This window comes from Centroberyx gerrardi, chromosome 6 (assembly GCF_048128805.1).
Source record: "Centroberyx gerrardi isolate f3 chromosome 6, fCenGer3.hap1.cur.20231027, whole genome shotgun sequence".
Classification (NCBI taxonomy): Eukaryota; Metazoa; Chordata; class Actinopteri; order Beryciformes; family Berycidae; genus Centroberyx; species Centroberyx gerrardi.
In genome coordinates this window covers 19362701-19378642 of record NC_136002.1, presented here as the reverse complement: position 1 = coordinate 19378642, position 15942 = coordinate 19362701, and the positions used below count along the sequence as shown (strand labels likewise).

At 42.9% G+C, this 15942-nt stretch overlaps 1 protein-coding gene across 2 annotated transcripts in view; it reads right to left on the bottom strand.

Annotated features, from left to right (window-relative positions):
* dock10 (dedicator of cytokinesis 10) overlaps positions 1-8140 on the bottom strand; it is a 61976-nt gene extending 53836 nt beyond the window's left edge. For both annotated transcript variants that reach the window (XM_078284347.1, XM_078284346.1), the window contains exon 1: positions 7938-8140. In XM_078284347.1, the coding sequence (XP_078140473.1) occupies positions 7938-8045 (108 nt within the window). In that variant the 5' untranslated portion in view covers positions 8046-8140. The remainder of the gene's footprint in view (positions 1-7937) is intronic.
* Positions 8141-15942: the final 7802 nt, after the last annotated feature.

Here is a 15942-nt window from a genome sequence, read left to right as displayed (position 1 = left end):
ACACTGACACACAGACGGACACACATACTTTCTCTCTACCAGTTTTTCTAGACTAAACACACTTTTCATCTTCAACTTCAGCCCACAGCTTGATACTGCAAGGCTATTGCAGGCGAAGACTGGATGTTCTGCACTCGCGCCCGGCCATGAAATTCACATCCACACACACACACACACACACACACACACACACAAGTGAGATCATGCAGAGTTCAAACACTGGGGGAATTCAACAGGAGACAGTGTCACTAGTGACAGTGACAGGCTCTGATTTTTTTTCTCTCGCTCTCTCGCTCTTTGCTTTTATTTCTGTCCTTTCTGAATGAGTCATTGAGAGGATCGGATAGGGACCGACACACACCAAGGCCTGGCAGTGCGCGGCCCCACTGTTATCAGGCAAACATGGCTGAGTCGTCTGCAGCTCAGTCATAACAAATGTCAAAGAGCTATTCATCTCCTCTAATCCATGTCTCTATTCTCTTGTCTGCATTGTATACACACCGGTGACACTGGAACCATTCTCTCACAATAACAAGGACTGAAAACCGAAGAACTGGGTGAGCGTAATCCAGTTGATGTTCACAGAGAAAGAGGGAGGGAGGAGAAGAGAGGAGAGGAGAGGAAGGTATAGAGAGGGAAGGCAATTACGGAGTTCATGTGGAGAGGGAAAAGGCGAAGCGAAGAGGTGAGAACTAAACGGGCTCGAATTGAGGGAGAGCAGAAGGAGAGAGAGAAGGTAAGAAGTGAAAATAAAAGACAGAGAGGCAAAGTGGAGAGGGGAATAGAGGCAGATGGGGTGAGCATAGACTGCAGTTTGACAGGAAGAGGAGAATGTGTGTGACACTACTGATGAAATCGCTAAACTGCTATGCACACACATTTAGGTTGCACTGCATGACAAACGCTGGATGAAGAACTGCACAGCAAGGCTTCTCAGAAAAGTAGCATGCTGAGTTGTTCAGAGACACAAAATGTGCGACATCCTGTCCCACGATGTCAGAGATGGCGCACAGACAGTCTAGGAGGTGACACTTGCACAATCCACTCTGAGATGAAAACAGTATAAGATATGACATACACACTAGCTAAGACGTAGAGGCACACACAATGTGAGATGTATGGAACAGCGGGTTTTAGATACACATGCACATCTAACATATAACAATGGACCTGCATGCAATTTAAGATGTAACAGATACACAGTCTAAGATCTATGATATACAGCCAAATTTAAGATCTTTGTCACATAATACATGTAGCAGCCTGGTTATTAGCTCAGTACTATGCTGTTGACGGTGTATCACTTGAGGAGGGTCAGTATCATAGTGTTCCTATGCATGCTGATGAGAGCGGCCATGAGCTCCTTTCTTAATTGTTCTGGGTGGGATAGTCTCTTCTCTCTCACACGCTATTTGTATGGTTATATAATCCAACTGGGGTATGCTTTCCAAATCCCCAAACTTATGTAAGAGAATAACTATATTGGCAGGCAAGGAAATGTCATCTCTGTTCACTCGGAGAGCAGCTTTATAACTGACTGTTCGGTAATAAAGACAATCGTTCTTAGCACAATATTTCTACTTTCCGTCCCAACGTGTTGAGACTCCAATCAGAGTCGCTGTTTCCTCAAGAACTGGAACACTCACATGGCTGTCCACAGAGACCTGAAAACTTGCTAGCTTGCGAACGTATACTTACAACACACAAATACACACATACGCGTGCGCGCACACACACACACACACACACACAGACCTGAAAACTCGCTAGCCTGCTAACCTACGCTAATAACACATAAATACACAAACACACACACTTAAGAGACATACACACACAAACACAAACAGACCTGGACACTTGCTAGCCTGCTTACTTATGCTTACAACACACACACACACACACACACACACACACACACACACACACACACAGGGGACAATGTGTTTATGAGAGGACGATATCTGCAGTAGGAGCCTCAGTACAAACTCCTCTGGGAGGGGAGGAGTGCAGATAGACCAACCGATAGCCAGGATCCCCCCTTCTCTCTCTCCCTACTCTTCCTTGCTCAATTTTCTCGCTGGTTTTCCCCTCTCTATCGTCTCGCTCTCTTGAATGGTGAAACTGGTGATGTCTGACCTAATTATAGACTCACTTGACTCCAACTTCATTCCTCTCCTGTCCTGCTCTGTCCTGTCCAGATGTAATAGGAGGCATGTGACAGAAATGTCAGGATCAATACAGGTCAACTTCAACCGGCCAACAGTCCTGACTAGTCATCCTGCCAACAACAACAACAACAACACAAGGAACAAGCAAAAAGAGATAAAGGATAATAAAGAAGGTACAGAAGGTAATGAAAGAGTGTGGGTGTGCAGAAAGTGGTTGTGGGTGGCAGGTTTCAGGCACAGTTAAAAGAAAGCATGAGCGTAACTAGACATTACGCATACCAGCAAATGAATTTATGAGATATCTTGACAGATGCAGATGAGAGAGCGTGGGAACAGAAGAACAGCCTGAGAGCGATAGATGAGATAGAATGATAAAAAAAAAAAGAGCGAGATATAGAGATATGCGAGGAGTGATAGGAGTGCTTCCTGCTGGTTAGAATGCCATCCTAATTGACCTTTCTCTGTCGCTATGGTAACAGTGGCATTGCTGCGGGAGAGTAATTACCAGTAATCTAACTGGTTTCCTTCCACTGGGACAATTGATTTTCAACATTATCAGCTTGACTGGCTCGCATGAGATTGGGATATTAGTCGGTGTTGCATGCTGATAAGAGACTGGCATGTGTGACAGTGACATCTCTCTTTTTGAAACATGGCAGTATAATGTGACCAGAGCAAATCCCAAGCAGTTACAAACCTATATGCTCGCTTGCTTTTTCTTACCACATATACTTTAGTTTTTACACACTGCAGGAGCTTCAGAACAACCACAAGCGATGTTCGTGGAGCACACAAAACATGTACGCATATGCACACACACACACACACACACACAGCTATGTCTGTATGCTGGACAAACAGGCAGGTCAGCAGTCATGCACAATGCTCCCCAGGCTGTGAACATGATGTGTCATGAGGAGGGAGTGGAGTCAGGGTGACAGCATGTCCCCCAACCGCTAGACACAACCGCACTACAACGCTGGGGCTAGCCCGCCCGCCCGACATGCCCCCCGCCAACAAATTACTGTTCCACGCTGTCTGACACACATTCTAGCTCCAGACAGACAGACATGCCCAGTAGTGGTGTTTACTAGAAGAGCAGACACGCATCTACTAGCATTTGTACAGGAGAGAGGGAAAGAAAGGCTGATGTACGTACAGATAGGCAGAGAGAGAGGAGAGAATATGCAGCAGATATAACGGACAGGCAGTAGTAGTTCCTTTACATGAACCAAGAGCAGCAGCCATCCATTTTCCAAAGAGAGGAGGAGAGGAGAGGAGAAGAGAGGAGAGGAGAGGAGAGGAGAGCTCGACAAATATCTGCACAAATATTCTGTCTTCCTCTCAGGGTACAAAATGACATGAGTTAGGGAACAGATGGGGTAAAGCCAGAGAGGGAGGGGAAAAGAAACCTGAAAGGGAGATCCATGAAATATGAATGACTTTCTTAATATTTGACAACATCCAGTGCAAGGCCAGGGTCTCATAATAAACGCACAAAAACAGAGGAAGGAAAAGCACTTGAACTTTAAATAACGTGTGACCTTCTTTCTATATGTGGCTCTAGTCATAAAAGATTCAGTGCGTGTGTGTGTGTATGTGTGTGTGTGTGTGTGTGTGTGTGTGTGTGTGTGTGTGTGTGTGTGTGTGTGTCTTTGGTGAACACATGCTGGTCTCTGGTGATAGTCCCAGATGAGGTCTGACCATTCCCATACAGCATGCCAGCCATTAGGAGAACAGGAGCAGGCACATGACCAGGAGGGTGAACCGGCTTGTTAACGCACATCAGATATAGACATTTTACACAGTAACACTACACAGTATAGGATGTCAGGGCCATCACTATGACTGGACAACTGACACGGGTTAATAACACAATGGAAAATCACTGGAGAGTGTATGGGATTGGGCACCAAACACAGGCAATGTGTGATTAGGCATGGGGCTTGTTGTACCATAAGGACACTGGTGATGCCAAGGGCAAGGAGCAGCATTATCTGATGCCAAAGGAAAGACGGGACCATCGTGATACAACACCAAACACTGGGATACCATGCGGAAAGGCAGAGGCATGCATATGGCCAAAAGCAGTGAGTGATGCTGACTGCAGACAAGCAACCCAGTGGTACTGGGCAAAATAAAGGCTGAACGACAGCATGGTGCCAGGCTTGGCATGTTGGCCCCATTCTCTGGCTGTGTGGTTAGTGTGGCTGGCATCCTGAAGGCATGGTATGGCATGTGGTGGGTCCAGCCCAGCAGGCAGCCAGTGTCACAACAAGAATGACACTTGTGTCTGGATTACTATGCTGCTCACTTTTGTTGAGAGTCAGAACACTCCAAAATCTACAGTACATTTTATGTTTCAAAGGCTGCTTGACTCATTCTAACTTGTACACAGAGATTCATTTACTCAGATTGTGCTTCACATGATATACGCAACATGCTTCACGAATCTCATATATTGCATATATTGCATTCAGTGTATAGAAGATCATACACAGATAAAATGTAGATAGATCATGCTCCGTTAGAGAATGTATTTTTTTCTGATGTAGCTCACAGTGCAACTAGACAGAGGTCAGAAAAGGTGAACTGAATTAGATCCACATCCCTTTTTTAACCTAGAACCAAATCCTTCAATCTTGTATCTACCCTTCCATGCTTCCCTCTTATTTGAGGATGTGTGGGCTGGCTGCTGCTACCCTTTAACAAGAAATAGTGCGGTCTAAATCTGACAGTGAAGGAGACAGAAAGCAGTGATCGGTTTCACAGAGCAGTCAGTCAGAGGAAAACTCAACGTGTAGTGCACTAGGGAGCTTTACCAAGTATCAGGGTCATATACTGCGGTACACATGTAAGCTGTATACACGCACACATATGTACACATACATTGACACACACTTCAGACACTGATCTAACCCGGGTCAGGACCCATGTGGAGCAGTGGGACAGAGAGAAACACAGAAAGGAAAAACAGAGTCAGAAGCAACTCAGATACAGAAGAAACTCAAACGGTGAAGAAAGGGAAAGATGGAGAGAGAAGATTAAGGGAGGGGGTGAAGTCGGGTGAATGAGGAAAGGGGGCTACTGTGAAAAAAAAGACTGAGGGTCAGAGAGCTAGAGAGGACAGGAAACTGAAGAGAGAGAGAGAGTAAAAGAGAGCGAGAGAGAGAGAGAAAGAGAGGGAGAGAGAGAGAGAGAGGCTCACGCTTCATCGAGCGTTCCCCCATAGGGCTTGATTCTGCTGACCTGGTTTCTTTCACCAACAAAGACCATGCGTTAACACACAGACATGCACACAATGCCTATAGGCATTATAGCACCCACTTAAACTAAGCATGTGCATACAGGCATTATGCCTATGCATTTACACACATGCTTACTCTTTTATCCATCCTGCCCCTCTGTTTCTCTAGCCTATAACTGTACGTAGTAAATCTCAAGAGCCACATGTGTAGAGCCATTATCCGTCTCTTGTAATTCTCTCTGTCTCTTTAGAGCTGTGGCTGAGGCCAGTATTAGTGGGCAGTGGGCAGTGGGCAGTGATCCAGTGACCAGTGGGCAGCCATTGAAAACCATGAATTCCTTTAGCTTTAGGACGGAATGGAGACTAGCCAACCAGCCAGGCTCTTACACTGGAAGATGATAGAGACAAAAACTTGCACATGATAACATAGATTAGAATATTGAAGCTCTGGTTTCTATGGTTTCTATATTTCACTTTTTATACCCCGACACCATGGTACATCGTCATGCTGGTGTCTGTGTTACACTTACAGCGCAGGTTCCCCCTATAGAGCAGATGATCTGATTAGATTTGGGAGCACCTTGCTGCATAAATTTGCATATTAACGAGGAAAAACTGATTTTGAACAACCCAAGTGTTATGTGAAGACAAGTGCAGTATGTTGGCATAGAAATCTTAATTAGTTTAATTAATGAGCTCATTAGCATAACTGCTTATGTTCAATATATCATGGTGATTATGGCAGGACATTAGGCAATTCAAGTGCCTCTTGTTTCATGATGAGTTGCAAGCTCTCATTGAGCGACTGTCCCTACATCTCTCTCCCTCTATATGTCATTCTCTCTCACTTCCTCTTTTCTCTGAGTCGTCAGTTGTTTCATGTCTTTATTGGAGAACACAGTGCCCCATCCCCCCAGCTGCTGTGCCCTTGAGCAAGGCAGTTCAGTCTGTTGTCCTACAGTCTGTTGTTACTGCAGTGCAGCACTGGGCATCAGTGTCTCTAGAGATATAGGCCACAAGTCAAATTACCGATCAATTTCTACATCCAATAAGAGAATCAATAAGCACTACTCTCTTTTACCGTGTTTTTGGACATGACAAATGTATTGTAAGCTAAACTATTTCTACTCTTAAGGTCCATGCTATTCTACTCTATTCTATTCCTAGTGTTAGTCCTAGTGCCACAGTAACATCTGCTCAAAGAGGTTGATCAAGGTTTCATTCACTTTTATTCTATTCAATTATATTCTCCTCTATTTTATTCCTGTCTTTTGTCATGCACCCTCTTTAAGAACTGTTAGTATTATTATTTCCCATTCTATTGTAATTAATTCTATGCTGTGCCATGCTGTGTCCCAGTGACACAGTGACATCGAGGATGTGGAGAGTACTGAAGAGAGGCTGGAGTGGAGTGACCTTTCTCTATGCTAATCTCTACAGGCTGGAGAAACATGCACACACACACACACACACACACACACACACACACACACACACACACACACTCAACGTAAGGTAGAGGATTTGTCCTCTGCCTGCCAGATGAATCAAAAGGACATCATCAAACACAAATCCATCCTTGCGTGTGTGTGTGTGTGTGTGTATTCCTGTGTGTGTCTGTCTGCGCGTGCGTACATGCATGCGTGTGCGCAAGTGTGTAATGCGTTGTACATGCTGGTTTTTCCTGGATTACCCCTCCTCCCAGTATCTTATATGTCAACCAAAGCCTCTCATCATAAGGCGCGACACACCCACTGAAGCCTGCCTTTCACATTTCACAACAGTAAAAAATATAACAGGCTAATAATCTAATAAGAACATAATTAGTTGCCCAATTATCATAAATCGAACCCCACCGTCGCATTCGTCTCTTTCCCCCCTTTCTCCCTTCCTCCCACCATCTCTGCTGGTGTTTCCCTGTGCACCGCTGCACAGATGTTACCACTGTGTCACGCCGCATCCCACTATCCTACTACCAAGCCATTATTTATTTCATTTCCTTAATTCAACCAACCAGCCTGAAATGAACTCCAAACCCACAGGGGAATATGATAGGCTATACGACTTTATAGCCATATTACCAGCCAATAGCGGGTTTGCTGAAAAGCAATGCCCCCGTTCTTACACCTACTGAGCACGGCAGATGCATTCAATGGGGTTATTTATTAAATATCGTTTCCCTGCATGATCAATAAGCCGACCCGGGCTGAGCAGCAGGGGTGCCTGTGCTCATCCACCGCAAAGAAAGATGCAACATGAATGTCAATGTCAAGTCCGCCACAGCCAGGGTGCAATGGTGCGGTCTCCGCTAAAAAACCAATCCTTCCAGTCTGTTGGAGGCTCATACATGAAAGCGAATCCATCCGAACTCCGGCTGTAACGCCTCGGATCGCAGCTTTCCACGCCTGGGGCTGAATAAATTCTGCGGTTAAACGCTGTGTTTTGGCCCACAGGTGGTGATCTGGTTTCCACTGCCACCATGTTTTTACTATAAATTTTTAAATTCATACCAATCCACTCACCGTCACTGCAGAGTGTCTGACTGCGTTGCATGCTGTCTGCCGTATCTCCGCTGCGCTCCCCGGTTTCAGCAGGTTCTTGGTGAATCTCCGGGTTGATTCTGCTGCCATTTCTTCATCTGAGCGGTCAAAAAAAAAATTCACCCTGTTATTTTATTGCAGTCAAATCTACCCCTCGCTCCTCATACGAGCCGCCCCAGCTATGTCTACACACACAAACACACACACACAAACACTCGCTCCACACACACGCAGAGCGCGGAGTGCAGAGGATGCCTGTGCGCTGCTAGTGTCAAGCTACCAGGAGTAAAAGACACAACGTCCGGTCATACCTTTCAAAGTAAAATCCTTATTGATGAACACGAGTTGCGAAGGATTCTTTGCGTAAGAGTGACGCACGGATTCTGTGGCGTGACGCTTTTCTTTTGAAGGCAAAAAGGTTTACTTCTGGTCTTATTTCGCTATCTCTGGCTAGCTTGACGCTTCAAAAGAAGAGCAGCCTAATTCATCCTCCCCATACTGCAACAGAATTACATTTCACAAGTAGGCTACTTCAGAATTTTTTTTTGAGATATGTTTAAACATATAGGTATACTAAACATGGCCAAAATGTGAATTTGTGTAGAAATAGCGGGCATTGATTCGAACAACCTAATAGCCTATACTTTAGGGAGAAAATGTTTTTCCAGTAGCCTATCCAAAATGTTTGGAATGAATGTAACCTACATGTACAAATGGGCCCTACTGTTGCCCTACTGTTATGGGCAACGTTTTGTATATTTTTAAATATATCTTTAAACATCTGCTGAGGTAGCCTAGCCTGTGTGAAATGCATCTGACATATCTGCTCCAGCTCACTGTGCAACGAGACCTCCGCAGAGAGATGGAGCATAATAAAAAACAGAGTTACACGAGTTTACTCCTAATGATTTCGTACTAACTGTAGCCTATTCAAGCAATATTAAATATGTAAACTGCTCACTCCCTTGAAAAAACATCTATGCTGGTCACTGGCCAACCTACACATTTAGCCTCAGTAGCCTATAAGGGACGACAACTTGACTCTTTTTTCTAACAGCAACCAATTGCTATTAAAATTGGTTTAACCAGGACTGTAGGCCCATATCTATCGGGGAATGTATCTCCAGGGAAGCTCTAAAATGTCAACCACTCATCAGCAGTCCACTCACGACCAAGGAAGGATGGAGCAGCATTTACAGTACACGTTAGTAGACGGAGAGGATCCACGGGCCGACAGCGACACGGCGCGGAGGGAAGGATGTTTGTTCATTCTCAGATGGACAGAACTACTCTCCCATCATGCAGACTTCTCTGTGACTTCTCAGATATCAAAATGAAGATGAAGAAAATTAAGGATGTACATTAGGTATACTTGTAATAGGAGCATAAACTTGTTATATGCTCCACCTTGTGTATGTTATATGAAGATGGGGTCTTTTAAGGAAATAGAAAACATAAAATTACATATCCACCCTTTTATTTATCAGTGTGAGGTAGAGAGAGAGAGAGAGAGAGAGAGAGAGAGAGAGCATTTTGGAATGATGGAATATAGCCTAATCTGTTGAACAATCTACATTTACTAGTTTGCAATTGACAGGGAATTAAGAGTTATTAAACAGACATGTTGTCTGTAAAATGCAGAGGTTGGTCTTACATTGAAAGCAACCAAGTAGAATTAATTATCTGCGTTAAATCTGCCTTCCATGAAGCTTCTGACCCAGAGTTTCTCAGAAACACACTTCTGTAATATGAGTCACTGAACACCTTTCAATACACCATACCAAAGGGCTCTGTCTCCCTCTAGTGTTTTTATCGCAGCACTGCAGTGCTGATGATGAGAATGTCCACAAGTGGCAGTAGGACTTAGTCTATGACTTAGTTTGTAGCCTATAAATACAGTAATTCACATCAAGACATGTAGCTTAGAGGTATACACACACATGTGAACATAGATACACAGACACCATGTGAACTGGTTGGTATTGCTGTGAGTAGTTTGTACCAAGGGTCGGTTTCATGGACCTGGATTAGGCAAAGTCCTAGACAAAGACAATTGTCCCACTGGAGATTTTTGACAGAAAGGAACATTGTAGTCTAAGCGTGTTACAGTTCTGTCTGATTGCTTTGACTCAGTTTCCAAGGTTTCAAAGTGCAAAACTGTTAATGCTAAATTTGATACTGTGGGCTCAAAATCACACATAGCATGTAAAATAAAAACAACTGTGTCAAATGAGGTAGTACATCACACAACATCTGAACATTGGATTGTTCCTTTTTGAATTTGAAAATAAAATGGTCATTATCAAATGATGCCATCAAATAAAAAATAATTCAATAATATACAATGGTCATTTTACAATATTTAGATTATCCAAATAGCAAGGAGCAAAAGGTTTTCAACCTAAATTGTAGTGATCTTTTTGAAATTATGTTCAGTGAGCATTCCCCTTGCTGATCTGGATTGAAGTTTTCTATGAGATGGATAGACAGATAGAGTGAGTCAGACTTTTGGATCAAAATTCTCCAGTACATATGGGCAAAAGTAATGCAAAAGCAATGCATTGGTGTTCATCATGATGCAAGAAAGAGAAAAAGGAAGACTGCATGTGTCCAAAACACAAAATTGATGCAAAATGAGATGAGATTGTACCTTATAGCATCAATTTACTGTACACTTCATTAACAGTAACACAAAGAAACCAAAAATAAAAGCAGTACAATAATGGCAACCAAATACTGTTACTATGTTACAGTAACCGTGACCACAGTGGAAGCTTTCAATACAGCTGTAGAGACAGCTTTGCATTAAGCTTTGTACACTGAAACTCTGTTGAGAAACTGGGCCAAAGTAATTGTGAAAAAGTGTACAATACTGCCCAATACATTGGGCAATTTTCAAGGAGAGGGTGAAGGGATCTAATGTGAAGATTAAAGAAGCATGCTTGTGACTGAAAGGCTGTTAGTTTGAATCTGTGGAGTGGTGGTGGAAAAATCAACATGGAGGAAAATAACAATAAGAATTTCTATTCACCACCTGGAATAAACGTATATTATTCATCTCGGTGACATTGGTGCAGAGACATATTGACAACTGCACAGTGGGATGCATATATAGGATAAAATATCCTTACACTATGTGCATTCATGCATGTGGCATGCAGTAGGTTGCAGCCACAGGTCCAACAAGTCCAACAGTGCATTGGAACAACATAACATGAGATGGAAATTCTGAGCAGGGTGAAAATGCATTAAATAAGTTCAGAGCCTAGTGGAGCATGGAGTTCCTGAAGCTAAAGTGGCATAAGGAACTGGTAAGACTTTCCTCTCTTTCACATTACAGTCAAAGTGCCCTTGAGCAAAGCACTGGAGCCTAAACTTCTCAAATGGAGCTGCTTAGTGGCCAACAGTAAAAGACTGTTGTAGTATCGTGGCGGCAGCAGGTAAGAGTGTGTGACTGTGTCCAAACCTGCCTCACTGCAGCTACTACCCCTGACCGCTGCTGGAAATATGAAATTAGTTCAATGTTGCATTTCTTTTAGCAGTGAGCCTACTTAGAAAAGTATATTTTGAAGAGAATCATTTGAAGCTAAAGGAAATTAGGATACAGGGAGAAAGTGACAGTAGACTACTGTTTATCCATAATATAGTCAACCCCTGTTACTGTCCCCAATGGGATTAAATGCTAACACATTGTGCAAAGCATTTCCATTTATATGGTCTGGCTTGGCCAACTCAACCACCCATATTGTTATAGGAGTTATCAGCTATCTCAGGTTCTCTCTTGGTCACATTCAAGACTCGAGATGTAAGTAAATACAAATTAAACACTATATCTTCAAACCATTCAGGATAAGTCACACCCTAACCCTGCTACTAACTCAGTTAACTTAAGTCTACTAGTTGTTTCCTGTAATACCAATAGAATTTTATGTTGTGATCATTACAAGCTATCCTCTCTAACCCTCTCGTTTATCTTTACATGAAAGCATATTGCTGAATTGCAGAACAGACAACACTAAACTCAAGACTATTAATAGCAGAACAAAATAAAATAATACAATTATTTTCACCCATTTGTTGCATTTTAGAAGTAGCAATATTTTATGTATTGTGGCGGACTCTATGGACATTATTCACCATAATCTGTGGTTTGGATATGTTTAACACACGCAGATATATTGTGTGCTTCTCAGGGTTAAGGAGACACGGTCCCTTTAAGAAAGTCTGGTTTCCTGAGTGACGTCAGCTCCACGTAATGTGGTTGTGTTTTTGAGCGCGATAAAAATTGTCTTGCTGTGTGGTTAAAAAATAAATGACACACGAGTTGATGTAGTCAACGAGAGAAGTTGTCCGTCTCAACTTTCCTGCCACTTCTACAGTATCATATTTAGTTACATATGTTACATATTTAGGACTCAATGAAAGAGACCAAATATAAGATAATTGATTGATATTTTATGAAAGTATTTCTGCACAAATAAATCAAAAGCCAGTGACTTAGCAGGCTCATGTTGAAACACCCTCCCTGATGTCTGTTCCAGTGGTAAAAGGACCTCCTGAGGTAGCAGAGGCAGTGCGGCCTGGTGAGGCGGTGGGCTTGGAGGCAGGGGAACCACACTAGTTGTCTCATTGTCCAGAGGAGACTGGAGAGGAAACCAGTTATAAGCTCTTCACCTATAACTGTCCTGCAAGTAGAATTTATTGCCAACACAATTTTCTGCATAATTTACCAAAACAAATGGAATTTTTAATCAACACAATTAATGCAGTATATCAGGATGTTTACATTTCACATGGAGGATTTCAATAAAACAGTTTTTGACTCTTTTTTTTTTTACCTCTTTTTATATCGTCATTGGGAAAGATTTGCAATATGCAATATTGCAAACTTACTATACCGTATTTGATCTCAGGGTGGCAGTGTGACCTTATGCATTGCTTTGGATGAACCTCTCCAGCTAAGCAGAACGAGCCTTCAAGCAGATATTATGACATTGTAAAAGTACAGTCTGAGCAGAATACACTGAGTGACATGCACACACACGCACACACAGACAGTGGCCACTTCATTAGGTACACTTCCCTGTTTACACAAACATCTCGCTCCTCCACACAGTGAGTTAAGCGATTGTGACTCAGTACATAAAGCATGCAGACAGGGTGGAGACGTACAATTACTGTTTGACAAAATGTTACAATGGGCAAAACGTGCGATTTAAGTAACTTTGAACATGATATGATCGTTGGTGCCAGACGCACCACTTCCAGCAACTCAGACACCGCCAACCTGCTGGGATTTTCACACACTACAGTGTTTAGTTTACTCAGAATGCTGTGATAAACAAAAAAACTTCCAGTCAGCAGATGGGAAGAAGATGAGACTACACACGTGATCACCAAAACTGACAAGGAGACTGGTATCCCTGCAGGCCTGGATGAGCTCCAAGGGGCATGGTCTTGAGCTTCAAGGGGAAGGCTTTAATGAAATTAATGATTTAAAATGAAAATCATCATAACTTTTGTGTTTAGTTTATAAGTTGTTTTATATGTGTGTTGTAATGTATTGTTACGGATATAGTCTAGAAAAAGGGTGAAAAATAGAAAACAGACTACCGAGAACAACTATCCAGGCCATAACCCTAACCCTAACCATAAATAACTTTGAGCACCAAACTGGAGTCTTACTATTCACATCATGAGAAGAATTTCTAATGAAATACTGTCTTCCTGGGCTGACTTTTGCCTCTTGTGATTGGCCAATTCAAAACCCAATAGCCCCCTGCGTTTGGGCGGTCGTAGTCACCCCTCTAAGATCAAGATTGAGGCCTGCAGAGATATCTACATGGTCCACAGACCTCCACTGGGGCGCAGCCATTGTACACAGCCTTGCAACTCGCCATCTCTCCAATGGTACGCTTGCAGTCGAGTGTTTGGAGCGCCCTCTAATGTGCAGAGTCCAGCATTGCGTGGAAGGCAATGAGGCTAATATGGTCTGTTGTGTTATCACTGAGTTGTTAGCCTGGAAATCGTCTAAAGTGACAACATAATTTCAGTGTCAATGTCTATAAAAATATAAATGGCAAGATGATTTATTGGTTTTTTGTCCTTGGAATCCATGTGTGTACATGTCCACACTAGCATTGTGGCTAATGCAGTGCTCATTGGCTGAAAAAGTTAATGAATAATAAGTAGCTGGCTCCCATGTCCACATGACCCTTCTACAACACTTGCTGCCAGCAACCTTGTCAACTGCCACTGTGCCTGCTGTGGTTTTAATTAATAAAATAAGACAAACCAGAATTAAATAAAATCATATGGCTCTCAGAGTCTTCGATACTTCCACACTCAGCAAAACACCACTGCTGTAAAAAAGTTTGGTACTGCTGGGAATCATGTTGACAATAATTCAATTATTCATGAGATAATGGACAAAGACTTGCTTTTAATCAAAAACAAAACATATGACCAAGCTTTACATATAGAGAAAATACTTCAAAATGTTTGACCAATACAATACACAATACACAGTAGCAAAGCAGATTGACACAATCTGGAAATGCCTCAGAGCAACAACAATCACTTCCAAGCTTTTAAACACGCTGTTTGTTCTTGTTTTAATTCATCGATGCCATTAAGTTTTTTAAGGACTGCCGAAATCACTAAATCTAGCTCACTATCATCCAATCCCTTTGCCGGCACTGACATTTTGGTAGTTGTTGTTGCACTCTGTACAACAACAACTACCAACTACTCCTCATGTAGGTTTGGCCCACCTACATCAACCATCCAATCGGATATCTCGGACAGTCTGTCCGAAATAACTGCCGATGGATAGGCTTGCGTGCAGACCCCTATGAATTGCCATGCAAATTCAAAAAGTGCTAAAGACTGCAATTCATGGGGGCTGGACACCAGGCAAGTCCTACCCAGTACTTGCTAGGTGTAACTAATAAAGTGGCCACAGAATGTAGATGTGCTATTTGGATACATGACAGAATCTTGTGGGGTCTGACAGACATCTAGTCTCACCTCAGAGCTACAAATAGAGGCAGCCAAGATGGAGGGGGGGGAAAAGATGGAGAGAGGAGCAGCCTGAAGGGAGAGGCAGAAAGAGGGATAGGTAGAGGAGGGGAAGGAGGGGAAAGAAATGGAGAAGACACATAATAGTGAGAGAAGCAGCCAAGAGAGAGAGAGGGATTGGGGTTAAATGATAAATTTAGCTCATAATGAGTTGGCCATAACTTTATAAATGTACTGTGCCGAATTCTACCCTAATCCCACCTCTGCATCGTTGACATTAAAGGTTAACAGAGAGGTGAAAGTGAAATACAGTACATGGAAAAGAGACAGAAGAGCAGCCAAGTCAGAGAAAAGGAGTGAGGAGGGTTGGTGAAATGCTGGATCTCCTCAGGCAGGGGTTAGACATAGTGCGGCTTTAGGCAGCCTATTTTTCTTGTCCAGTCCTCAGATTCAATAACTAGATAGCACTCTCCAGAGTCCACAGATTCCTCAGAACAATCGAGACTAGGACAGAGGAAAGAAAAAACCTATTGGAACCTTATGGGAAAGCAGCAGGATCACATTTCTGCAGGCCGAGCTCCGTCCCAATGTCTAATTCTAATTTCCTCTTTTCCAAGCTAACACAAAAAGAGTGTGTGTCAATCTGCAATACAGTCCCCCTATGGGAGAAAAAGACAGGAATGGTGCGTGTGTGTGCTGAGTGTGTGAGAGATGCTAAAAAAAAAAGAGGGAGGTATGATGTGAGGGAGGGTAAGTGACTGGAATGGTGTAAGATTTAGAGAGTATGGAAAATGAGGGCTTTTGCCAGGAGAGGACAAGCTGATGGTGGATATACTACCACAGAGAGAGATTCAGACAGAGGGAGAGATATTGCGATATTAAAAGGTGGGTGGAGAGGTAAAGACGGAGTAAAATGAAAACAGAACAGTAGAGACAGTGGGGGTTCTATAAACATATGAGCCTCCAA